The following is a 27,690-nucleotide window of genomic DNA, read 5'->3' as shown; positions in this document are numbered from 1 at the left end:
TGTCCATCCCTAAAATGTTGGAGCAGTGAGGGTTTCTTCCTCAGCCCTTTGTCTTCCCAGGTGATTTCATTCACGCTCACAGCCTTGAGGGCTACCTTTCTCCATTGACTCCAGAAGACTGCTCTGTCTCCGCAGAGATACCTGTGACTCCACATACCTGCCGCTGAGCTCCTCTTCCCGCCCTCTCATCCTGCCTGGTCTGTACGTCCACCACCATCGAGTGTGAATTGGTCCAACCACTATGAAGTATAAGTAGTGGTAATAATGATGTGCATGTCATATACTTTAAATGTAATAACTCCATCCTTAAAACAACCCTATATGCTTTCCAATTCAAATATAAAAAGTCACAAGATTCTCGTCCAAAAGACCACAACAAGCAAGATAAGCCCATTAGACATCTGAGCTCACAAAGAAACCTGAATGAACTAAACTTCAGAAAGTGGTCAGCCAATCAGAGAAGTGGTCCATGGCTGCTCTTGTTCCCTACAGAAACAGGGACGGGGGAATCTGCCATAGACGGGACACTGGGCTGTCAACTGTGGCAACTCGGGTTGGGCAGCTGAGCTCAGAGAAGCCACTCGGAGGGCATCCCTACCTTCGTTGGACACAGGGCGACAGCAGCCAAGATGCAGGGATCCAGGCAGGGAACTGGAAGGCAAAGAAAATTCCTCCAGCTCTTGATCAAGTTTACTGGTCCTTCCTCTGCTGTGTCCAGTTAGCTGTTGAGCTCATCTAATAAAATTTGTATTTAAAATCGGGTCAGTGAAACACAAAGGGAAGAAAAGAGTTAACAACAACAACAACAAAAATATCTGAGATCTGTAGGACACTGTCAGACAGTCTCACTATGAACTGTTTTTTGCTCATAACACCTCTTCCACCAAATGTGTGGTTTTTTACCGCTCTGACAACCAATTCTCCAACTCTCTGGACAGCTACTGGGTGTCTTTCAATTCAATTCTGACACTAACTCCCCAGAGTTATATCAGACTCCACAGGTTTAAGAACTCAGTCCCATAAGACTGCCGACACTTCAGAGGCCAAGTCGCAAGTATTGATTACCCACGGTACCCACACTTCTATCTGACAATGGCTACAAAGTTGAGAGTTCCCACAATCTCTCCCTTTCAAGTTCAGTAATTTCCTAGAACAGCTCACAGAACTCAGGAACACACTTTACTTACATTTACTGGTTTATTATAAAGGATATAAATGAACAGCCAGATGAAGAGATACGTAGGGCTGAAAAGGTCCTAAGCACAGGAGTTTCTGTCCTGTGGCATTCAGGTATGCCACCAATGCAGCAGCTCTTCAAACCCCATTGTTAAAGGATTTTTATGGAGGTTTGATTGCTAGGCATGATTGATTGAATCCTTGGCCATTGTTGATTAGCTCAGTCTCCAGCCTCTCACCCTGGAGGTTGGAGGATAGGGCTGAAAGTTGCAACCCTCTAATCAAGATTTGGTCTTTCTGGCAACAGCCCCCCTCCACCCATCCTGGAACTGTCTAGGGGCCTGCCAAGAGTTACCGCATTAGAACAAAGGACAGTCCTATCACTGAGGAAATTTCAAAAGATTTAGGAGCTCTGTGTCAGGACCTGGGGACAATGACCAAATATATATTTCTTATTATACCACACTCACATACACATAATTGGCATCCCAGAAAGAAAGGAGAAAAAGAATGAAACAAAAGAAATAATTCAAGAGATAAAGGGCAAGAACTTTCCAAAATGGCTGGAAGCGTTCACTATACAAATCCAAGAATATCTCCAAACTCCAATCAGGATAAATACAAAACGAACCATAGCCTGGATATGCTGTAGTCAGACTGCTGAAACCAAAGGCAAAGAGCAGATCTTTTTTTTTTTTTAAAGATTTTTATTTATTCAGTTTTTTCCCCCCAAAGCCCCAGTAGATAGTTGTATGTCATAGGTTCACATCCTTCTAGTTGCTGTACGTGGGACCCGGCCTCACGTTGGACGGAGAAGTGGTGCCTCGGGGCGCTCCCGGGATCCGAACCCGGGCCGCCAGCATCAGAGCGCGCGCACTTAACCGCTAAGCCACGGAGCTGGCCCCAAAGAGCAGATCTTAAAAGCAATCAGAGGGGGTATTAAAAACACATTATATACAGGAGAACAAGGATGAGAATTATCCCTGACTTCTCAGCATAAACACTGGAGGCCAGAAGACAGTGAAGTGGCATCCTATCATTGATATGATATGGCAGCATAATAAAAGAGGAAGAAAGCCTGCTAAGCAAGAATTCTATATCCAGCAAAAACTTTCTTCAAAAATGAAGGTGAGGGCCGGCCCCGTGGCTTGGTGGTTAAGTGCGCGCGCTGCGATGCTGGTGGCCCGGGTTCGGATCCCGGGTGCGCATCGAGGCACCACTTCTCCGTCCATCCTGAGGCCGAGTCCCACATACAGCAACTAGACGGATGTGCAGCTATGACATACAACTGTCTACTGGAGCTTTGGGGGGAAAAAATAAAATAAATAAAATCTTTAAAAAAAAAAAAAAAAAGAAGGTGAAATAAAGACATTCTCAGACAAAAGCTGAGAGAACTTCCTTACAGCAGGCCCCTACCAAGAAATACTAAAAGAAATTCTAAAAAGACTATATTCGCTTTTAAAACAAAAATAAAACTTGTATTACTGTGTTTATAACATAAGAAGTTAAATCTAAGGCAGCAAGAGCACAGTGGGTGGGAGCGGACAGATGAAATTAGACCATCACAGATCTTATGTTGTTCATGAAAGAGCATCATGTTTTGTGGAGATAGACCAAAATGTGAAGATTAATGCTGTAATCTCTAGAGAAACATTGAAAGAATAGGCACACACAAAGAGGTATACCTAGGGCCGGCCCCGTGGCTTAGCGGTTGGGTGCGCGCGCTCTGCTGCTGGCGGCCCGGGTTCGGATCCCGGGCGCGTGCCGACGCACCGCTTCTCCGGCCATGCTGGGGCCGCGTCCCACATGCAGCAATTGGAAGGATGTGCATCAATGACATACAGCTATCTGCTGGGGCTTTGGGGGAAGAAAATAAATTAAATTAAAAAAAAAAAACAGAGGTATACCTAAAAATTCAATACAAGAGAAAAAATAGAATACCAAAAAAATGTGATTTATCCAAAAGAAGACAGAAGAGGAGGAGCAGAGAGACAACAAACGAATACCAAAATGGGAAACTTAAAACTGGCGTATAAATAATGATTGCATGTCAGCGCTCTTACTTCTAGCTCTTACTTCTTTATGTCTTTTATGGACTCCATAGGGTGTTGTATGTTTCTACGCACACTGTCATGATGTCTGTAAGTATGATCTCTGTGACCGTAAAACTGTTTTTTACAATCTGTGCCCTTTTTTTTTTTTTGGCCTTATTGTATTGGCTAGACCCTCCAGTACATTGCTGAATAGAAGTGGTAAGAGTGGACATCCATGCCTTGTTCTTAAGGCTTAAACTAAAGAATAACAACCACAGTGTTGATGGGGCAGCTGGAACTTGACACATTGCTGGGGGTGGTATAAAATGGTGTGACTGCTTTGGAGAACTCTTTTCTGTTTTCAGGTGAAGTTAAGCACCGAATTCTGTGACTGAGCAATCCACACTTAGGTATTTATCCAAGAGAAATTAAAATATATGTTTATAGAAAGACTTCTGCAAAAATGCCCTATTCATAATAGCTAAAAACTTGAAACAATCGAAATTATCCCTCAGCATGAGAATGGGCAAAGTATGATATATTCATACAGTGGGAGACCGTACAGCAATAGAAAAGAATTAACTACCAAATAATATAGACTCATTTCAAAAATATTGTTAAATGACAGAATCGAGACACAATAGAGTATATATTTTATGAAATATATGAAATCCAAGGACAATTAAAACTAATCTATGGGGTTGTAATTAGTATTTTGGTGGTGAACATGATGTAGTCCATGCAGAAATAGAAGTACAATGATGTACACCTGAAATTTTTACAATGTTATAAACCAATGTTACTGCAATAAACAAATTTGATTACCAACAAAAAAAAAAAAAAAAAAAAAAAAAAAAGAAATGGGAATTATGTGACAGGAAAGAGGTGTTAGCTAACTCTATGAACTCTATGATGGTAATCATTTTGCAATATATATGTGTATCAAATCAACATGTTGCACACCTTAAACTTACACAATGTTATATGTCAATTTTATCTCAATAAAGCTGAAGAAAAGAAAGAAATCCCCCAAAAAAAAAAAAAAAAAAAAAAAAAAAAAAAAACTAATCTATGACGTAGGAGTCAGAAATGGTTTGCCTGGGGTGGGTACAAGAATTAACTGGAAATGGACATGAGGGAACTTTCTGGGGTTATGGAAATGTTCTTTATCTTGTTTTGGGCAGTAGTTACATAATATGAAATGTCAAAACTTACTGAAGTGAAAACCTAACTCTGCATTTTATTGTTCATTAATTATACTTTAACAAAATATATATAATTTTTTAAAGCCCTGTGTTATTAGTACTGAAGTTATTCCTAGTTTTCAAATGAGAGAACTGAGGCAAAGAGAAGTTAATTGACTTGTCCCCGGTACACAGTTGGAGGCAAAACTAATAAACAAAGCTGGGTAGTCTGGCTTAAAAGTCTGCACTCGTAACCAGAATGCTACTGTCTCCCACCCTTGCCTGGCAATTCTACTTCTAGGACTTTACCCTTCAGATAAACTCACATAAGTTCCAAACAATAATATTAATAATTGTACAAGGTTAGTAATTGCAGCATTGTTGTTTAGTAGGGGGTCTGATTATCTTATTTATAGTGCAGTCACTCAATATAATATGATAAAGGGGAAAAGCCAGCTTGATATACTTATATTGGATGATCTAGATGTAGTGTAGAGTGAAAAAAATCAAAGATATGTAGTATATGCTACCATCTGTGTTAAAAATAAATAAAGGAAGATGCAGGGGAAACTATATACATATGCTTGTATAAACCTAAAGTAGATCTGAAAGGAAACCTAAGAAACTGATAAGATCATTTTCCAGGAAGAGGAATTGAATGGCTGGGAAAAAGGAGTAGGAGGGAGGCATTTCAGTCTATACCTGTTTTGCACATTTTGGATAATGAAGCATATGAGTGTATTATCTATTCAAAAAATTAATGAATACAATTACAGTTTGGAAATGACTAAAACGGCTCATCACACACTTAGTTGCTGAGCTGACAGAAGCTGCCTTGGACTTCTCAGGCCTCTCTCCATCACACCAGTTGATACCCTATGGCTTTTGTACATCAGCCCAGCTTTCTCCAGGATCCTTTCCGGGCCTCTTAGCTTGCCTCCCTTCCTTGTCTGTGTTCTCACAGTCCTTAGTTGTCCCAGCTGTTGCTACATATTCGTCTCCACTTCCACCCTGTAAGGTCTTAAAAATAGAGATCCATCTCTTTCATCCATAGGTTATTAAGGGCCTGGTGTCTGGCAGAGGGACCCGAAAGGTCTGTTGCCTGCTTCCAGAATTCACCTCTAAAACAGGTCTGATAACATCATCCCTTTCCCCCTCAGTGGCTCCCCTTCACTGTTAGCTGTCTTTCCCAAAACATCATCTGTGAGGTGACTAGATGGTGCACAGATGAACGCTTTAAATTTATATTATGGGGCCAGCCCCATGGCTTAGTGGTTAAGTGCACACGCTCCACTACTGGCGGCCCGGGTTCGGATCCCGGGTGCGCACCGACGCACCGCTTCTCCGGCCATGCTGAGGCTGCGTCCCACATACAGCAACTAGAAGGATGTGCAACTATGACATACAACTATCTACTGGGGCTTTGGGGGGGAAAAGGGGAAAAAAAGGAGGAGGATTGGCAATAGATGTTAGCTCAGAGCTGGTTTTCCTCAGCAAAAAGAGGAGGATTAGCATGGATGTTAGCTCAGGGCTGATCTTCCTACAAAAAAATTATATTATGTGTTTTATGGTCTGTTAGGAAAAAATAAAACTGGCCCATGAAACCTTTGGGTTTTTAATTTTACCAATATTATTATTATTGCTTAGACAAGGCTGTTAAAAAAAATAGACGAGTGATATTTTTACAATTTTCAGTAGTAAGTAATACAAATGGGACACAGACATGGCAGAAATGGTGACATTGGAGCCCCAGCCTTCGGGGAGGTACTGACTTAGAGGAAATAGGGCCGCACACAGAGTAGACGCTCATGGGTGTTGAGTGCAGCGGCTGGCTGACTTGCAGCAGCTGTCTGTCCCCGGCCTGCCTAGAGCTTTTTCTGTAGTTACCTAACTGTTCTCGCAACCCCACCGCACCCCCAGTCTAACCCTGCAAGACCACTGAGATTCTTCTTGCACATTCACAGTTCTGTGCTCTTGTTCCTGCTGTTTCTCTTTATAGACTGTCACACACGCACGCACGCGTGCACACACACACCCGGATCCTATCCCCATCTGCCGGGCAAACTCCCTGCTTAACTTCTGGGTTTCACTCAAACTTCACCTCTTCTCTGAAGTCCTTCCTAGTGTATTAGTTTCCTATTGTTGCTGTAACAAATTACAGCAAATTTAGTGGCTTACAAGAACACAAATTTATTATTTTATAGTTCTGTAAGTCAGAAATCTGAAATCAGTTTCACTGGCTTAAAGTCAGGGTATTGGCAGAGATGGTTCTTTCCAAAGGCTCTGAGGGAAGAATTCATTTCCTTGCTTTTTTCAGCTTCTAGTAGCTACTTGGCTTGTGGCCTTTCATCCGTCTTCAGGGCACCTCATTCTGGTCTTCACTTCCCTCTTCACATCACCTTCTTCCCTGGCTCTGACTCCTCCTGGTCTCTCTCATAAGGACTCTTGTTATTACATTGGGACCAGCTGGATAATCCAGGATCCTCACTCCATCACAAAAGTCTTAACCTGATCACATCTGCAACATCCGTTTTGCCATGGAAGGTAACATATTTACAGTTCTAGGGTTGGAGTGTGGACATCTTGTGGGCGGAGGGGCGTTATTCTGCCTCCCACACCTAGCATCATCACTCTGCTGGGTACTTAAATTTGGCTTTATCTCTCTGCTCCCATAACTCTGTCCAGCCTTCAGTATCTCATTGAATATCTGCCTATTATCTGTTCACCTGACCAGTCCCCACACTGTGAGCCTCCTGGGGGCAGAGTTGGGGTTGTAGTCATCTTGCCTGCCCAGTGTTCCTGCTGTACAGTAAGTAGAAGGCCACATGTTTGAGGGAGTAGACCACCCAGTACAAGACGGCGCTGCAGTGCTTAGTTCCAAGCACAGGCTCTGGGGTCCAGCCACCTGACCATGGATCCTAGCTGCCGGACCCACTAGTTCTGTCCCCTCCTGTCTTGTCTTCAAACGGTGATGAAGAATCAAACCCAACCCAGAGGCTCACAGTAAGGACTAAATGGGGTCACGTGTAAAAGTATGAGAAGAGTACCTGACAATAATGAGCACTTAGTCAAGGGAGCTAGTTTCATCATTGTTGTTGTTGATTTTATTGTTTATAATGTGAAAGGTTTCATATTATGTAAATTATTCTTGACAAACTTAGGAAAGGGGAGGCTAAATTCTTTGTTATTAAATTTAGTTATCTTTATGTTTAATGTTTTGCTGATTTTAAATAATTTCCCAAAAGTTTTTAGAATGACAAAAATGTAGAAAGTACTAAAGGATTTGCTTCAGGTGACCATGAACCTGTGGAGCAAACCATCTATTGTGCACCCCACTAGTTTATGTGTGTAGTGACTGAGTGCTACAGAGTGATATATTAACCCTTAGATCTCATTACCCTAAGAGATGGTAAGTTAAAGGAAGGAGTGAAAGATATGCATGACTGTGGAACCCACACAAATAACTGAACTTATGGATACTCAAAAACGTCTGGCTTTTTGAAGCCACTCATAACATAAGACAGATGTGCTCTTATATTTAGCTAATTCTCACTGAACACCTATCAAGGTCCTTGCACCATTCTAAACTCTCCTGAAGACTCCTTGATAAGTCCATTAGAGGAACGACTAGATTTCATGTACCTGTGGTCTTTTTGTGTCTCAATCTTAGCGTAGTCAATGGTGTTTCTATCAGTATATGTAACCTAGAGATCCAAGCATTGTGTGAGATTTAGAGTTGTTTAAAAGTTATGGTCCTTCCTTAATTTTAAAGTGTGCTGAAATGTTCATCCTTAAAGGGTACCGCATACCATTATGGGGATGACAGCAGCCCATGTGCCTTTTCAAGAAAAGAGCTTGCGGGGGCCAGCCCCGTGGCGTAGCGGTTAAGTTCGCGCACTCCGCTGCTGGCGGCCCAGGTTCGGCTCCTGGGCGCGCACTGTCGCACCGCCTGTCAGGCCATGCTGTGGCAGCATCCCACATAAAGTGGAGGAAGATGGGCACGGATGTTAGCCCAGGGTCAGTCTTCCTGAGCAAAAAGAGGAGGATTGGCATGGATGTTAGTTCAGGGCTGATCTTCCTCACAAAAAAAAAAAAAAGAAAGAAAAGGGCTTGCAGTCAGGAGAGGTACTGGAATGTGATGGCAGGGCATACCTGTGTTCTGAGAGAGCTAAAAAAAGTCTACTGCAATTAAAGAAAAGAACTTTTAAAACACCTTGTAGCAAGTATTTTCATTGGGAACACCTACTCTGACCAAAGATCACGACTACTTGGTGTGCATGAAAGTCATATTTGTGGAATGTTGTGAGACATGGAGAAGTATATGGAAGGCGTTCTAGCTTTAAGAAATAATGTGGCTAGGGATGTTAGATTAAAGAGGTAGTAAAATCTGCCTAGGCAGAGTGAAGAGAGAGAGTTTAGTAGTGAAAAATAAGATTATCAGACAAGTAAATGGCAGACTGGAAAATAAAAATGTATCATTTGGATGGCAGGAAGCCATTGCTTGTTTTTCAAAAAGCAAAATATTGAAGTTATCATACCCTCCGCATCATTTAACTTGAACGTTAAAGGAGTGATCCTGGAGTTCGAGTTCAAGTGACTGTGGGAGGGAAAAATTGTAGTAGTCCCACTCAAAGATGAGAGTCCAATTGATGAATTTATTTCAGGGGTCGAGGTTCAAATGTAGAGTAAATATAAAATGAAGAACCAGACAGTTCTACAAAACTGGATGCAAGTAACAAAGGACAAAGAATAGTTGCAGACCAGCTTCTGTTCAATGGAAGGCAGACATGATGTTCTGATCGAGAACTTGAAATTTGGGACTATGGTGGGGGTAGGGTAGAAATAAGCCCTGTCTTCATGTTAAGTGTGAGATGATGAAGTAGTATCTAGATTGTATAGTTAAACTAAAGTCAATCAGATTTAGAAAAGTGCTGTCCTCAGCAGATAAAAATGTGAAGCTATGGGGAGGGATTTATTCAAATGAGTCATGCAGGAGGGCTTCTGCCCCCTGGCTAGCTCTGTAGGGACCACTTGGGAGAGACAATGGGCAACGCCCCATCCTGTGTCTGGCCTTGAATCCAGTTATTACCACTACATAGACTAACTGAATCCAAATGCTGAAGAGGAGGAAATGATTCTTATAGGTGTGATAAGCCAAGATTTCAGACTCTCAAAAGTCAGCAGAGATGCCTGTTGCAATCAGGAGGCATCATGGGGCTCAGGGGAGGAGAGATGAGGGAGGTATGATCATCTCACCGTAGCCACCACTGCTGGGACCTGGAGGTGAGGAAGAGCTCCTTATTCAAAGCATGAGCCAGCAGCAGAGAGAGTCTATAAAGTGCCACGACTTCTTCCTTAGCAGAATTCCAGAAGTCTGAGTGATGGAGGGACACAGTAATTCTTAGCTGCAATTCCCAGATTTTGCCTCTTGCCTGTTGGCTAGCATGTGGTTAGAGATGGTGGCTGAGCAGGAGCAGGCAGGAAGGACTTCCCTGGGCGTAGTCAGCCCTGCTCTAGTTGAACCACATCCCTAGCACCCTGGAGGCCACACACCTGACTCCAGTTAAAGAGCTGGGGTCGCCTCTAATCTCAACTCTACCTGCACTTCAGAAGCACTTCTCACTTTATGCTTCGGGAAGTGCTTGGCCAAAACACCCTGGAACTATTGGAGTAATAGAAAGCAAAGTAGCTTATGGCAACATGGTAAATGTTTTGTCAGAATTCTGGGGTAGCAAGGAGGAGGGAGATAATGAAGATACCCTTATTATAGGAAGAAGTAAGCAAGGTCTCTACCTTCATGGAGCTTGCATTTCTCATGGGTGAGTTAGACACTAAACAGGTGAATTTAAAAAAATAAATAAGTAAGCTTATCAGACATTGTAGTAGGTGCCCTGAAGACAAAATGGGATGATGTGTGTATTGCAGAGTGAAGTTGGGGGTAGTAGCTGCCTGGTTTGAGTGGACTGCACAGGTTTCTGTGCTCTTTGGCAGTTGAGCTAAGACGTAAAGAATGAGGAGCATCTAGCCATTGGAGAGCCAGGAGAAAACCATTCCAGGAAAAGGAACAGTCAGTGTGAAGGCAGAAACAGGAACAATTGCAAAGATTTGAGACTGGTAGGAGGAGACCAATTTGATGACTGCAGTGGCCCAGGCAGGCTGTGCTGGGATCACGATCCAGGGCAGTGGTGATGGGTGAATCCAAGAAAAGACATCTCTGACTTGGCCAAAGTCAGAAAAGTAGAAATCACAGCTGATGTGAATGGAAATTTGTTTTTCTCAAATTGGGAGGGTTGACTGCAGAGCATGTTGGGGAGGTAGGGCTTATAACCGCTATATTTTCTCTGAGAAGGCTGAAACAAGCTATTGCCCCCAAAAGGAAGGTAGCAGGAAGTGACAGGGAGCTGGAAAGGAGTTGTAAGAATGTGGAATAATTGCTGTGTGGAATGAGAGGCCTAAGAGGTAGACCCAACCGAAATAGGATAGTCTCCACACTGGTCCACATGGCTTTGTGACTTTCCTCCAGCAAGGCAGCCGCCCCATCACTGAGTAGAAGAAGCAGGTGGAGAGGCTGTTTGGTTGGGGCTTTTCTGGGTGGTTCAGACACGGTTCCTAAGGAACTGGCAGCGTGGGCGAGTGATGCTGGCAGTAACAAGACAAGAAGCCAATAGACCCAAGTAGAGAGCTCTGGGCGCAGTAAGACCTCAGTGTAGATAGGAAGGAGATGTGCTGAGAGTGACGATGGGGAGAGCTGGCAGGATGGTCTAGGGTCAGAGACAGGGAGTTGGGTTTAATCCTTTAAGATACTTACATTATATTATAGCTGCCATTTTGCCTTTCTTCTGTCTGAGAAACAAATCTATGCTTTCATTAAAGGGGAGATGGTTGGCAAGTAGGTTGAACGTTATTCTGATCCTAGAAGGAAACATTTCCTTTTAGTTGTTGCATATACCTTTCTCAGCTTTTTGTCTACTTGAAGCATTTTTCTTCTCTTGTTCTTTGAGCAGCCAAAATGGTTGTGTGGGATGCACTGACTCTCTTAATAGGCCTTGATTGGATGCCTGTTGTCACTCTTGAATCTAACACTACAGCCATAATTGATCGAGAGTTGAGTTGCAAGCTTTTAGAACTAATTTCAAAGTCTAAACTAAAGTATTTCCTGGTGCTGCCTTTAAATAATAATATTGCCTTGTATAGATGTAGTACTTTACAATTTACAAAGCACTTTCACATACATCATATCATGTAATCTTCACAATAAACAAGGCTTTTTGAATGCTTAGATCTTTCCTATGTGAGAACTCAAGTTGCACATCCTGATTTAATCATAGTGAGTCGCCAAAGATTCTTGATACAATAACCATTTAGCCAACACCTTCTATTCATAAACCACTTTATTAAGGATACTAAAGGATAAATTTTCAGTAAATAAATATCCAATAAATAGTACCTATCCAATAACTGTAATCTTGCTTCCTAACTCACTTTCCCATCCTCATCACAGTTGATATTTTGTAGGCTGCTTGCTAAACCATAAATTTATATAAATATTGCCACGAATTCATTGTATCAAAGTTTAAGTTTTTAAAACTAAGGATTCTGATACTTATCTAAGCTCAGTGATTATTCCACAAGTCATTCTGTTGATTTCAACTTGCACTTTCTTTTTTTTTTTTTTTTAATTTTATTTATTTATTTTTTCCCCCAAAGCCCCAGTAGATAGTTGTGTGTCACAGCTGCACATCCTTCTAGTTGCTGTATGTGGGACGCGGCCTCAGCATGGCCGGAGAAGCAATGTGTTGGTGCGCACCCGGAATCCGAACCCGGGCCGCCAGCAGCGGAGTGCGCGCACTTAACCGCTAAGCCACGGGGCTGGCCCTAACTTGCACTTTCTTGAAGATTATGTATCTATTACTTGAATCTCAAAAATATTTCAGACATCCAGCATATTTGAAAACACCTAGCCATTGAGTTCATTGCCATGATTAGGATGATTAGGGTATGATTCCAAGTGTACAACTTGGCCTTTGGCTGCAGAAGGCTTATTATCCAGTAGACAAGAAGACATAATCATCTCTGGGTTCTGCGAGCCAGACTGGGATGCATTGAGGAGACTTGGACACACAGGACTTCCCAGGAGGGAACTCTCTGGGTGAGATGGGAAGTAGAAGATAGTATTGGAGTCGGGCCCAGCCCCAGGGCACGACTTCCAACCGTGTGTCCAGGAGTCCCTAGAGTGTCTAGGCATGTGCTGTGGGCCACCATGGCTCCTCAGGGAGTCTCTAGGTAGTATGAGACCCTCAAAGTAATAGGAACCCCTGCCTTCAAAGGCCGCTGGGCAAAGTGGTCCCTCACAGTGAGCAATATGACCTGCGCACCATCATTCCATTTCCCATCGAGGGCTGGGTCAGACCCTGAGGTCTGATGAGGCCCGTCAGGTCAGCTAAGGGGCTGTTTTGTTACTGAAATGCAGAGGTGGTCATCGGGGGCGTTGCTTCTCCAGCTGCTTGTTTGGCATCTTAATTTTATGAACTCGAGTGTTAATGCTAGCTGTTAATTGGCTATTTACGTGGTTTGGAGATGGAGGGAGGACAAACCCAAATGGCCTAATGTGTTTTACCAGTGCACGCATTTCCTGGACACAGTTTTTTTAGAAAGTTTTTCCATGATACCATCTTTTTAAATAACAGCCTCCGTATTTTACAAGGGAGGCTAATGTCTAGATTACAAATTTATCTCTTGGTGTTTTTGATATGGAGCTTAGGCAATCACAAGCCAAAGAACTCTTCTTCTTTGTGTTGGGCAGTTGTGCCTAGTGCTTTATTTTGACACAGAATATGCAGCCAGTGTCTGAGCATCCTGTAAATACTCCAGAGAGGACCACAATTAGGATAGAGTGTGCAGCGGGAGTTTGAGCATTTAGTCTAAATGATGTTTCCTACTGGGGCTGGCACCGTGCTTTAAATAATTGTATTCTGATCATTTAGGTCTCTCTTTATAGGGCATCTTTTATGACCAAGACTGTCCAGTACCAAAATGAGCTACATAAATTCCTAATCTGGGATACAGCTGGACAAGAACGAGTAAGTCACTCTTTAATTTACTATGTGTTTTTCTGAGGCCCAAATTAAAGCTCCAACTAAACTGTCGGTGTCCCTGTCATGTCATGTTACTCCTCTTCTGTGCGCCAGAGACAGATTTATTTCCATTTGCGTAGGCCAGCCTTTTTCTTTTCAGTTAGAGCCACAAAGTCCACTGATGGGGAAAGTGATAATGGGCACTGAGGGCATTTTTAAACTTTCTTGTGTCTTAAAGTAAATGCTGACTAACAGGCCTGATAAAATCCTGCTCAGAGCATTGTGTGTAAATTGGGGCTCCATCCTCTAGCAAAGATATAAAAGAATTAGTGGTAGAGAGGGAGAGTTAAGCACATCTCATTTATAGCCACCTTTTAAAAACTAAAGAGGGAACTTTACAGCATATAAAGTTGGAGATTTAAGTGAAATGGATGAGCTAACACAGTGCTATGCAATAGGTACTTAATAAATGCCTGAGGATAAAATTGTCCGAGGTGGTTATCTGCTTAAGGAAGAGCCTGAACGAGAAGTAGGGCCTGGGCTGAGGCATCATGGTGCAGAATGGGATTTGATGAAGCCCACCCAAATTGGGCAGAGCTGAGAAGGCAGGGAGGGGACAGATGCTTGCCTGCTGCCTCATTTTCACTCTGGGCCCTAAGTCTGATTTCCCTGTCGAGGTGTCTGGCAGCCACCCCGTTATTCAGCTGCTGTTTAATTTTGTTTTCAAACAGTAATATCAAAACAGAACATCTGATGGATGCACAGTGCTATCTTAAGCTCTTAAAAGTATACCAGAAGTAATCAGGAGAAATAGTCTGTCATCACGGTCTTATCTAAAACAGCATAGATACTGTGTGTGGTATAAAATCTGACAAGAATCATCACAGACAAATGGAGGAAAACGAAACAACCCATTACTGTTGTCCTAGACACAGACACCATACATTTGTACAGATTTAATGTCTTAAGTTTGCTCTGGTTTCTTCTGTTTTTTTAACTCTGGATATCATGCCCTGTGTCCAGTTACTCATCTGAGATTCGTCTGCTTAGTCTCCCGTTCCCCACTCCTTATACTTTGTTTGTGTTGTGCATCTAGAATGGAGCGTTTAGGACAGTGAGACGTTTGCTAACCCTCACTCTCCATCCTTCAAAAGTGTCGTTTCCCAGACTCTTCCTGAATATATCTATAGACACAGCCCTGGCATCTGTCCTATTAGCCAAGAATTCGTGTGTCTCTTCATACTAGTAATATTTGTACCCTTTCACTGAATCCCAAGTTTCAGTTACCCCCCCACCCATATATTTGATGATACAGCAAAACCCTCATCATAAAGAATCATACTATAATACAGATTCCATTATGCTTTGAATCAGAGCCTGTCCTGGTGTACACAGTGATGTATAACATCTCTTTTTTTCAGTGCATAAAAAAAGAACACAAGGGTTTATGCTTCTCCCTTATTGCTACCATAATAGCAGGATTCTGTTAAGGGTTGTAATTAGCTGGTTTGCCTGCCTCTTGTTTCCCTACTTCTCATTGATTCTGCACCAGGAATAGTTGCTCTGAGATGCAAATCTGCCTCACCCCTACCTGAAGCACAGTCACTTAGCCAGGGACTGGCACAAGGAATGTGAGTGAGGCAGCCAGGCAGAGGTCAGGAGAACTGCCCAGTAGAACCCCATGTTGGGGGAGACAGTCAGGAAAGGATCAGCTGGTAAGTACTTGCTCACATCCAAGTTTGCCAGATCACAGTGTTTAGGAAAAGCTAAACCTCTGACAGCTAATCACATGTTGTTTGAAACACTGTGAGCATCATGTAAGACACATCTGTGAGCTTGTTCTGACTGCCAGTTTGTCCTGGGCAAGGCCTTTAAGGCCCTGACTATGCCAGCCTCAGCCCGACTCTCCATTTTCACCTCCTCCCACCAGTTTATCCTCTAGGATCAAACTGCTTATAGTTCTCCAACGTGCCATACAATTTCTTACCCTCGTACCCATATACCGTTGTTCCCTCTGCTTGGAATACCCTCCCTCCCACGTTTAACCAAGAAAACTCGAATTCAGCCTTCAAAACTCACCTCTGATGTCACCTCCAGGGGGGCTTTCGTAACCATCCCTGCTATTCTCAGATAAGTATCCACATTGCCATGTGCCCACATTGCTCAAACCCAAATCTGGAGGTGGTCTTTGATTCCTCCTGCTCCCTCAGCCCTCCACCTTTGCTTCATCAGCATGTCCTGACAGCTGTGTCCTGTAAATGTATCTCAAATACATTCACATCTCTCCATCTCCACTACCAGCACTCTGCTCTCAGCCACCTTTAACTCTCACCCCAGTATTCCTTTAGCATTTAACTGGTCTCCCCAGCCCCACCACCCTATGTCACTTCTCCTCGCAGGACCCAGAGGAATTTTTTGAACACAAATCAGACCCTATTATCTTCCTGCTTAATACCCTTCAGTAACTTCCCACTGCTGCTCTCCTAATAGCCAAACTCTCAACAGGGGCCTCCAAAGCCCTGCATGGCCTCCTCTACCTCCTGTCCTCCGTGCCTCCTGGTCTAGTCTCCCTCTCACCCTCTGAGTTCCAGCCCACTGGCCTCCATTCAGTTCCTCAAACACTCCAAGGTCCTTGCCCATCACGCCTTCATACACATTGTTTGTTCTACTGGAACTCTCTCTTCTCTCCACTGGGAACATGGCCAGCTGACTCCTTACCAACTTTTTGGTCTCAGGTTCAGTGTTACACCCTCAGAGTTTTCCCTAACCCCCTGTACCTAAGCAGGGACCTGGTTCATTCTCTATCACTGCCCCTCATTCATTTTCCTCAGGATCCTTATTACAAGTTGTAATTACTTGTCTCCTTACCTTTATTGACAGTCTCTCCCTGCAGACTGTAAACTTTGAGAGCTAGGACCACAGTGTCTTGTTCACTGCTGTGTTCCCAGTGCCTAGCACAGTGCCTGACAGAGTTGATGCTCAGATATTGGTTGCACCAATTAGTGAATGAACTCTTCAGGGTATTTCTTTGTATCCTAAACAGTCTTTGATTGCCCTTATGCATGGGATTGTCACCTATTTCCTTACTTGTCTGTCTTCTGTTAGACTGTGAGCTCCTTGGGGGCAGGGACTGTCCTCATGTCTGTGCTCTCAGCCCCTGGCACACAATATTGATGCCAGTGGATTTATGTCATTGGATTGCCAGCCCTACTTTGGCGCAAATAAGGAAGGACAGATCGTCTACCTGCTTTTACCATGTGAGTATTGCATGCTTCAAATTATAAATTTCTGGTATTTGCATATTTATTATTCAGTTCTCTCTAGTAATGAGATTCATTATGGAAGCAAAAGTCATAAGATAAAAACCCTTTTTGATGGACTTACCTTACCATTCAGATGTCCTCCCCATTTGACCCTCTCCTCTGTTGCTGTATATAGTTTTGACTATATACAGATGGATTGTCTTTCTGATGGTCTAGTTGTAATTAATTGCAAAGTGATGTCATTAAGTCAACAAAAGTGATTTTAGAGAACTTTGCAAATGTTATGCAAAGCAATTGATGGTAGGGATCTTGTTAAATGAAGAGAAAACTACTGATCAGGATGATGATATAAGTCCTTCAGAAGATAGTGATCTGTGTATCAAAGAGTTGAGAGGCCTGGGGAAAACTGATGGAGTCCTCAAATATTTTTGTAAAAATTTTCTTTTTATGATAGGACTAGGAGAGTCAAACATGAAATGAAAGATAGATATCATACTGTGCTAGCATACAGTTTTATCAGAATCACAGTCAAGTTATCAGTCAACTTTGATTCAGTGTTCATTGAGGAACTAGCTCCTGGTTGCAATAATAAACTTAAATTTTTTCTAATATCAAATAAAATGAAACTTGTTTTCATAATTTTAAATTTAATTTCTTATGGTAGAGCCCTTGTCAGACTTTTTTGTCCCTATTTGTTATACTAAAGGACTTCATGTTTAAGTGACCTTTTCCCACCAATCGTCCTTCATGACAAGGACTCCTGCCGTAGCATGGAGAGAGACCAGCATCGTGCACAAATAAGTACCACAAGGGCCTGTCATAAATACACCAGAACTGTGGCAACAGCATTCCAAATACTTGCCGTCTGTCTGTGGTTACATAAAAGAACGCTTCTTACCCAGAGTCCAGTAGACAGTGCGTCCAGTCCTGAAAGATTTATGTCCCTGAATCTTAGTGTGCCTTCTCCTGATGGGTCCTCCAGAGGTCAGAGCACCAAGAAGGCACAGACTCCTTTATCGTCACAGTAGTCATGTAAGGAATTGTTCTCACGTTTAAAATCAGGAAAAAGTGTGGCAGCTTAGTATCATCTAGAGCTGGGGTCAGCACGGTGGTCTGTGGGCCAGATCCAGCCTGCTGCTGGTTTTTGTAAATAAAGTTTTATTGGAACACAACCATGTTTGTTTGTTTACATATTGTCTATGGCTACTTGCACTCTTCAGTAGTAGAGTTGAGTATTTGTGACAGAGATCATATGACCCACAAAGCCTAAAATATTTATTGCCTGGCCCTTTCCAGAAAAAGTTTGCCGACCCCTGATCTAAAGCCAGATTTGGAGCAGAGATGTGCTGACATCCTTTGAGTCTCTTTTTAAGCTGCCACCTTCTTTACACCAAAAGGACATGGAAAGAGTTTCAGTATCAGTAATGGTGGAGTGGCTTGTAACAGATTAACCCTGCCACAGATGACAATTATATATAAACTCTGGACAAAACATTAAAAAACAACTATCTGAAGGCCCTGCCAAGCTACTAAATGTATTCAGGGATTGAAAAGAGAGCTACATTGTGTGAGACTCACATTTTTATAGCTTTTCTTCAGAGGGCGCTCCCCAGTCCGTGTGGCACAGGGTAGCTAGGACTCAAGCAGAAAGCCCGTCTTTGTAGCTGGCAATTTTGAGGACAAAGTTTAAGGCTGTTAGAACAGCTGGAAAAAGAGGAGGCAAATCTCAGAAAAGATGGATCCAACAGGGAGGGAAGCCCCAGAATTTGCTTATAAATTCCCCTCAAGTCTTTGCTTGACCCTCAAATTGTGAAAGCACACGGGAGACACTAAGGAACCCAACAGAAAGCAACAACTAGAGGAGTGACTAGAGTGAGCAGAGATTGAGCTTCTGCTCATCACAGGAAAGGTGGAGTTAGCAGTTGGAGTCCAGTCCTGCCATGTTAGAGGGGATTGGTAAATACGTTGGGCTTCCATTGCAGCTCAGAAGCGCCATACCTTAGGAGTAGAGACCACCGTGTCCTGGGACTAAAGGCAGACTGAAATAGACCTGCCCTAACCATGTGTAAAACCAGTCTCAGGATAATTAGCCAATATTTTAATACTCATCAGAGAAGATAACAGAAACCAGATAGTTTAAAAATGTTCAAAGGTTTAAAGGAAAAGTAGTCTTATTTACTTAACTACAGATGGGAATCTCCCACAGAATGGAAATTAATAAACAAATGAAAGTGCTAAAACTGAAAACTATAATATCTAAAATGAAAAATCCACTAGATGGATGACAAAACAAATTAACCAATCAGAAGAACAGAGAAGGAGTGGGAAAATGTGATCACAGTTTCAGTACCATAGAGACAAATTCAAACAATCTAACATATGTTTAACTGGAGACCCAGAAGTTGTAAAAAGGGGCGGAGGGGAGAGGGAGGGCAGAGAAAAGATATTTTCAGAAATAATGGCTGTAAATTTCCCAGATTTGGTAAAACATACCAACTCACAAATCCAAGAATTTTAGCAAACCCATAAGTACAAAGAAAGGCACGTCTAGGTACATCATAGTCAAACTGCTGAAAAGCAAAGTTCAAGAGAAAAGTCTTGAAAGCAGCCAGAGATGATAGACTCATTACGTATAGGGAACAGCATGAGTGATGGCTAACTTCTCACAGAGACGCTGGAGGCCAGAAGACAGTGGAGCAGTATCTTTCAAGTGCTGGAAGCAAAAAAATGCCAGTCTGCCAAACTTATCTTTCATTTATGAAGATAAAGTAATGACATTTTTAGAAAAACAAGAGCTGAGAGGACTCAGCAGCAGCAGTCCCAGAGAGCTTTTCAGGCTGAAGGGAAATGACACCAGATGGTAAGTCAGATCCATAGGAAGAAATAACAGCCACTGGAAATGGCAAATATAAAAATCTCTCTTTTTTTTCTCTTAGCTTATTTAAAAGACTACTGGCTATTTAATGCAAAAATTACAACATTGCATTGTATGGTTTATAGTTATGTAGATTTAAAATATTTGACAACAGTAGCACAAAGGACAGTGGGATAAAAAGAATTAGGCCACGCACGTTCTGGTATTTTACATGAGCTGGTGCATTTTAAACTCTGAGTAGACTGTGAGAAAAAAAAATGAATATTGTAGTTGTAAGAGTAACCACTTAAAAAGTAAAACAAGAGGGCCGGCCCCGTGGCTTAGCGGTTAAGTGCGTGCGCTCCGCTGCTGGCGGCCCGGGTTCGGATCCCGGGCGCGCACCGACGCACCGCTTCTCCGGCCATGCTGAGGCCGCGTCCCACATACAGCAACTAGAAGGATGTGCAGCTATGACATACAACTATCTACTGGGGCTTTGGAGGGAAAAAATAACTAAATAAAATCTTTAAAAAAAAAAAAAGTAAAACAAGAAAGTTTAGCTAAAAAGCCAGTAAACAAATTAATATATTAAAATTGAATACTAAAAAATACTCAGTTAATGCAAAAGAGGGGAGAAAAGGAAGAACCAGAGGATTTTTTTAATGGAACAAATATAAAATAAATGGTAAAATGGTAGACCTAATATCAGTAAGTACATTAAATGTAAAGGAACTGAACATTCCTCTTAAAAGGCAGAGGTTGTCAGATTGGATCAAAAATCAGGATCGAACTATGTGCTGGTTATAAGAGGATTACCTTAAATATAAAAACAGAGATAGCTTAAAAATAAGAGAATGGAAAAGGATATTCTGTGCGAATGGTAAGCAAAAGAAACCCATGTGGTTATATCAGTAGCAGTAAATATCAATAAAATAGACTTTAAGACAAAGGTTATTATCAAGGATAAAGAAGGAGCATGATAAGAGAGGCCTTAGGAAACTTTCTGTGTTGATACAAAATGTTACATCTTGTTGGGATGGTGTTTACATGGATGTATACATACATATTTGTCATTTTATCAGAACTTAAGATCTTTTATCAAACTTAAGATCTTTGCATTTGTCTATATGAATTGTACCTTACAAATTTGAATGCAAAAACAAAAAGAAAAACCCAACAACCTTGTAAAGAATGTTGCCAGTATGATACATCAGACGGGAAAGCTGATGCCGTCACCTTTGTGCATCTGTGTGCTCCTGTTAGGAAGTCAGTCCTGCATCTTTCCCACCTAATAATATAGTTTCCTTTTCTGTAGTGCTTTCTTGCTACAACCTTTTTTTTTTGTTTTTTTCTCTCTAAAACTTAACATATTTTATTGGAAGTTACAATGCTTTCACCCCAGAGGCAGGAATCTTTCTCACAAAGACTAGTAACACTTCATATTATGGACATTTGAGTCTGGCATTTAGTTTGACATCACCCTGTACTTAAACGGTTCTTGTTCATTTCTTCACCAATTCTTGCTTACCTACAGTGTGCCAAGAGCTAGACCCCAGAGATAAAGTGGTGTCCTAAACAGACATGCTATCTGCCCTCATGGAGTTTAGTCGTAATTTCACTTTCTTTTGTAAAATTCAAGTTAACATGAAACTTTAAAAGCCAAAGGGTAAGCTCATTGGGTAAGAAGTTGCAGCATCTGTAATTCTGTATGTGAATTGTAGTGTGCACTAGATGCTCACCTCTGATGACAGTTCCTACCTATGTTTGGTGGTAAGCCATCACAACAGAGAGCGGGATGAGAGTACCGTGGTATCACATATGTAGGAGTCCAGTTTCAAAGTCAGGGTGTAAGACGAAGAGGAAGTATAGGTAAAATTCTTGTCTTTAAACTTTGGCATCACATTGACTGAGCGAGACGCTCACACCAGCACATACATATGCCCGGGAACCGAGGTTGACTGGGGAAAGAGCTTCACGTTTTCCGTCTCACACTCATCAAGAGAAATGGCCCCGCTAAATCAGCCTTGCTATCTAAGTTGTTATTCCTCTCCCTTTCCTTCTCTTCCTCCCTGTTGTGTGTCAGGGTAGGGGAGGTGATGGGTGGGAGGAGCTGTGCATACAGAGTTAAATTCATGTAAATCAAATGAGATATGTACCGCATTTGGGAATTGCCATGTGCAGGAGATATCAAAGAAGCGAGTTTCAAACTCATGCAAGTAGTGAATGTAAATGTGAACTCATTTCTGTAGAACAATCAGCATTTAGATCACAGGGTTATCTTTACAACACCCAAATGCAGCCACTTCTCTGGAGAACTGTTTACAGCATTATTTTTATCCCCCTGATAGTTTGGGAAGCCAAAGTTTAAAGGACTATTGAACAAATGAATTTGGGAGTTAGAACACTGAGTTCAATGAAAAAGCCTTTTTAGCTGAAACAATTTTTTATAGCACCATATTTAATTCCTGTAAAACTGTATTCTAAGCTATATTCTGAGAGACGTTTCAGTGTTGCATTAAAAGTTTTTGCCTTTGGTAATTACTGATTCATTTGCTTTAAAACATCATGTCAACTTCTTTGGCTTAAGAGAAAGATTACCTTTTGTGCAGGGATAATGGGCTTAAAAGTCTAGTAAAAAACATATTTAACCAGTTTTCCCAATTTTGTTGTTTATTTTTCCCCCTTCTCTACAGTTTCGTGCCTTAGCACCAATGTATTATCGAGGGTCGGCTGCAGCTATAATCGTTTATGATATCACAAAAGAAGTAAGACGTACATACCGTTTTCTTTAGACTCTTTCAAAAACTCTCTTTTGGTTGCGTAGCTCTCCAGTTGCTTTCTTCTTTTGTGTTACAGGAGACATTTTCAACATTAAAGAATTGGGTGAAAGAGCTTGGACAGCACGGCCCACCTAATATTGTAGTTGCCATTGCAGGAAATAAGTGTGATCTTGTCGATGTCAGGTAAGGTATTAGAGCAGGAGATTACAGTGCTTCTGATGTGCTCAGTGCAACATTCAATATAAGAATCTTGCTTTTATTTTATCTCTGACATTGAAAAATTCCTTTCTGTTGTTTGGTTGGAGTGCTGAAGTTAAAAACTAAAATTAAGAGTTGAGACATTTGGAGCTAATTAGATTATATCTATGGACAGGTGTGTAATTTATTTAAACACTGGTTTCATCATACTTGACATTATCTGAGATTAGTGTAGCCCCCAGCTCCCATGACATAGGATACTTGGATGGGGAAAGCATATTTTAAGGAAAGAATATTTATTGGCAATTTCTCTGGACCACTTCCGTGATTCCCAAAGCAAGGACTATACTTTTGGGGGGAAAGAAACCCCTGCCATTCTCTGATCATTCCATTAGCTGCATTGCTAGTAGTGCCAAGTTCTGTTTGGTTTGGTTTGGTTTAACCATAGAAGTGGTATAATAGGCAGGACCACGTGTCAGGGCTTATTCACCAGCCATTTGTGACATTCTCTGTCATCATACATCTGGTCAGTTACTGGGTGGGTGGGAATGATGTTAAGCTGTTGATGAGTAGAATTTCTGATTTGCAATTGTTGCCTTCCAGAGAAGTCATGGAAAGAGATGCTAAGGACTACGCCGACTCCATCCATGCAATTTTTGTAGAGACCAGCGCAAAAAACGCGATAAACATAAATGAACTCTTTATAGAAATTAGTGAGTATTTCTGTGTCTTATGGGTTTACTCTGTGCAGAGCAACTTAAAACAGAATTATCTTGCTGGGTAGAATTCTCTTCTTACATAGTGTAGTCTAGTCTCTGATATTGTTCCCAGTGGAATGAGATTTGAGAATATAAGAGCGAAGGCCGGTTTTCATATCATGTTATAATTGCTGGAGAGCTGCTGTCTGATGACTATAGCCCTTCTAGAAAGAGTGTTACTACGAATAAATAATGCACAGGCCTTGAGGTCCTGGAAGCAGTCGTCTTTCCCTCTTTCTCTCTTTAAATGTGTTTCAATTAGTCGTCCAAAGTCATTGAAAATGAACAAAATAAATAAAGGGAAATTAAATGCATGTGTAATTCCACTGTAAGAAAACCTTCAAAAATTAATACTAGGCGAGTAAAAGGTAAGACCTCTTTTCCCCACCCCTCCCCCTTCCCTTTCCAGAAGTGTTGATATAATGACACTAGATGGGAGAGAGGCTGCTGCATACTTTTGGGATCCTCTACTGATTGTGTCTATGTTTATTCATTTCATTCAAATTCATCAAAATATTTATTGAGAACCGTTCAAGGCTCAGAGGAGATGGCAGTGAACAAGATAGTCGCAGCCCCTGCTCTCCTAGAGCGCACATTCTACTGTGGGAGACAGACAGTGAACACAAAAATAAGATCCTTTCAAATGATAAGCAGTGATTGAAGGAAAATAATATAGGATGAAGTGAAGGAGTGTCCACAGGTGGTCAGGAAAGGCCTCTCCATGGAGGTAATGTTGGAGCTGAGATCTGATGGAGCAGGCCATGCAGAGACCTGGCATTCAAGTTAACTGAACATACCACTTCCAGACGGAAAACAGGAGAAAGCTGACAGGGCACGGTGACCTTATTCATTAAGATCCGTCCTTTGGGTGAAATCTGAGATGACTGAAGCTGGAAGGGCGCTTGGCCATCATGTAGAGGAGGGACGTGAACTCCAGTGCCCACCAGGGCCCAGCAGGGACGGCCACCAGTAGAGCAGGCCTGGGGCAAGGGCTGAGAGTTGGGGGGCTGCAGAAAGCCCTGGCGACCCTGACAGCTGGCAGGTGTGGGCCCAGCTCCAGCAGTTGGGGCCACTCTGGAATGTAGGCTCCTGGTTGCCCAATTGCTGGGGTTATTTTTTTTTTTTTTTTTTTTTGATGTTTTTAGTTTGTTCAGAGAACCAGAGATCTGAATTGTACATAAATGTTCCATTGTTTAGATTTGGCCACTAATTCAGATATTTTCAGAGTACTGTGCAGGCCCATTTGACGCCAGATGTGGCCAGTGGATGCTGGTGTGCAGCCTCTAGTCCAGCCCCTTCATTTCAACATTAAAAAGTCATAATGTTTATTGTCCTCCTAGATCGTAAATAGCAGTTACTCAGATGCATTCTTGAAAGGCAACATAAGGCCAGTCGGGAATTTTTCACAGTTCAAGCTAAAATATCTAAATGTTTGGTGTCAGAGTGTGCTAAAATTATCACTGTTTTTTTTAAATGTTCTTTAGCAGTATTGAAAACAGGAAGGTAGTAAACTATACCAACAATGAAAATTCTTAAATAAAAACTAGCATGTACATACTCATTTTAACTGTGAAAAATAAAAAATATATGTTTGATTAGAAAAGATTAGAAAAATTTAGAGAGTTTTAAATTGAGTTTATTGTTTACTAGGTGTTGTAAAATTGCATTAGCCCAGTGCCTGGCATGCTAACTTTTTGTTGAGGTGTAATATACATACAGAGAAGTGCTCATATCAGAAGTATAATGCTCAAAGAATTTTCACAAACTGAGTATACTCCTGTAATGGGCACTCAGATCCAGACCCAGCAGGAGCCTCCACCATGCCATTCCAGTCCCTGCCCCTCCCCTCGAGGGAACCGCCATCTTGACTGCTAACTCTTCAGATTTGTTTTGCCTGTTTTTGTACTTTGTATTTTTTAAAACATACTGTATTTACTCTTTTGTGTCTGGCTTCCTTACCTCTCCATTACACTTGTTAGATTCATCCATGTCACTGCATGATTCATTCTCATTGCTGTAGTGTATGTGTGCATGTGTGTATGTCAGTGTCCGAGTTGGGAACAGCGGGGAGAATATCCACAGTGTAGTTATCCATTCTGTTGATAGGCCTTTGGTAGTTGTTTCCAGTTTAGAGCTCTCACAAGTAGTAGCTCTGTGAGCATGCTGCTTCATGTCCAATATCTACACATTTTTGTTGGGTATACTTACACCCAGGAGAAGAATTGCTGAGTCATTGGGTGTGTGTGTTCAGTACGAGTTTTCTGCCCAACAGTCCTCAAAGTGGTTATACTGATTCGTACTCACCAGTGGTGTGTGAGAATTCCAGTCACTCCGTCTCTGGTGGGTAGGTAGTGATCTGCATTTGTGATAGTTAGTGAAGTTGAGTGCCTTTCTGGATATTTATTTACATTTATGTAATATCTGGATATCCTCTTTTGTGAAGTTTGTCTATTTTCCAGTTGGGTTGCCTGCCTTTTTCTTAACATTTATAGTTTATTTTGAGTATGAGTCCATTGTTGATTATATGTATTGGAAAGATCTTTGTTTTTTTGATGAGGAAGATTGGCCCTGAGCTAACATCTGTTGCCAATCTTCCTCGTTTTGCTTGAGGAAGATTGTCCCTGAGCTAACATCTGTGCCACTCTTCCTCTGTTTTGTATGTGGGACACCCCCACAGCATGGCTGATGAGCAGTGTGTAGGTCCGCACCCAGGATCCAAACCCGCGCACCCCAGGCCGCTAAAGCAGAGCGCACAAACTTAACCACTATGTTGCTGGGCCAGTTCCTGGAGAGATCTTCTGCTCTGTGGCTTAACTTTCATTTTTGAATCAGCTCCTTTGATGAACTGGAGTTTTTAATCTTAATATAATCCAGTTTATCCTTATTCTCCTTTATGGTTAGCACTTTTTTGGCTTCTGTTTAAGAAATCATTGGGGGACAGCCCCGTGGCTTAGCGGTTAAGTGCGCACGCTCCAATACTGGCAGCCTGGGTTCGGATCCTGGGCGCGCACCGACACACCGCGTGTCCAGCCATGCTGAGGCCGCATCCCACATACAGCAACTAGAAGGATGTGCAGCTATGACATACAACTATCTACTCGGGTTTTGGGGAGAAAAGTGGGGGGGGAAGGAGGAGGATTGGCAATAGATGTTAGCTCAGGGCTGATCTTCCTCAAAAAAAAAAAAAAGGAAAGAAATCATTGCCTATTCCCAGGTCATGAAGATGTTCTCCTCTGCTTTCTTCTAAAAATGTTTCAGAGATGGCTCTGTAATTCCAGTATCCATTTATTGAGAAATATGTAATAACAAGCTTCAGTAAAACTTTTAAATAAATTTGCCATTTATTCACAACAGTGTCTGTAGGCATTTGAAAAACAATTGTAGGACATACTGGGGGACATTTCTAGTCGTATAGACACCATATGTGGTATTACCCACCCAGATTTGCAGGCTGCTCAACATGCTGGAGTCTCCAGGCTTGGCCACCAAGGACCTGAGGGTTCGGCAGATTCCATCTCAGCCTCGTTAATGCCAAAAGATGCATGTGTCAATTCATTCCATGTTTTCAAAATACCTCACTCCCAGGTACTGTGCTAACGAGATACTGGAAACATAAAGATGAAGATCCAGGATCTCTTCCCTCAAAGAGCTTAGGGTCTAATTCGAGGGAGATAGTTGCATAAACAAATATGTAATAACGTGCTTCTGGCTCCTGGTTGATTTTAGTGTCTGAGGTGTTGGAGAGAGTTAGAAACTAGGAGGGCATCAGGAAAGCCTTTGTACAAAAAGCAGCCCTTGAGTTACCAGCTACATAGGTGGGTGGGTGATTTAAGGTTTCTCTCGAAATTCACATTATGCTTCATGGAGCAATAAAGTGAAACCTGTTGGTAGGAGAATAAAGTGGCACAACCTCTTCAGAGAGCAATTTGGCAGCATCTGTCAAAATTTAAATTGCACGTCCTTCTTGCATTTTGTGCTAGACAGACACTGAGAATACAGTGTATGTGTCAGATAAATACCCAGGTGTAGAATAGCGTGACCCAGCTCTTGAACTCCTGTTAGTTTATCCTACAGAGGCACTCATAGGTTCACTTTTTTTTGCATTGTTGTTATTAACATCAAAATATTGGAAACAAACTAAGTATCCATCAAGAGGGGAATGGTTAAGTAAATTACAGCGCATCCATACAACACAGTATCATAGAGCTATTAAAAAGAATGCTGTGATGGAACAATCCCCAGGATATATTAAGTGAAAACAGCAAGGTGGGGAACAGTGCACACTGTGTGCTCCTGTCTGGGTTCAGAAGGGGGACAGGTAGAGAGGTGTGTGTACTGTGCCTGTCTGTGCACATCTGTCTCTGGAAGGT

The 27,690-nt window shown here is 42.0% G+C and overlaps 1 protein-coding gene across 1 annotated transcript in view; it reads left to right on the top strand.

Annotated features, from left to right (window-relative positions):
* The window catches only part of RAB22A (RAB22A, member RAS oncogene family), a 54,368-nt gene that overhangs the window by 25,119 nt on the left and 1,559 nt on the right, over positions 1-27,690 (top strand). The window contains exons 3-6 of the mRNA XM_087445086.1: positions 13,392-13,473; positions 22,278-22,349; positions 22,441-22,547; positions 23,166-23,275. Of these exons, the coding sequence (XP_087301212.1) occupies positions 13,392-13,473; positions 22,278-22,349; positions 22,441-22,547; positions 23,166-23,275 (371 nt within the window). The remainder of the gene's footprint in view (positions 1-13,391; positions 13,474-22,277; positions 22,350-22,440; positions 22,548-23,165; positions 23,276-27,690) is intronic.

Source organism: Ceratotherium simum, chromosome 21 (genome assembly GCF_057802395.1).
Source record: "Ceratotherium simum simum isolate JZ-2026a chromosome 21, ASM5780239v1, whole genome shotgun sequence".
In the NCBI taxonomy this organism is placed as follows: domain Eukaryota; kingdom Metazoa; phylum Chordata; class Mammalia; order Perissodactyla; family Rhinocerotidae; genus Ceratotherium; species Ceratotherium simum.
This window is presented reverse-complemented; position numbering and strand designations above follow the sequence as displayed.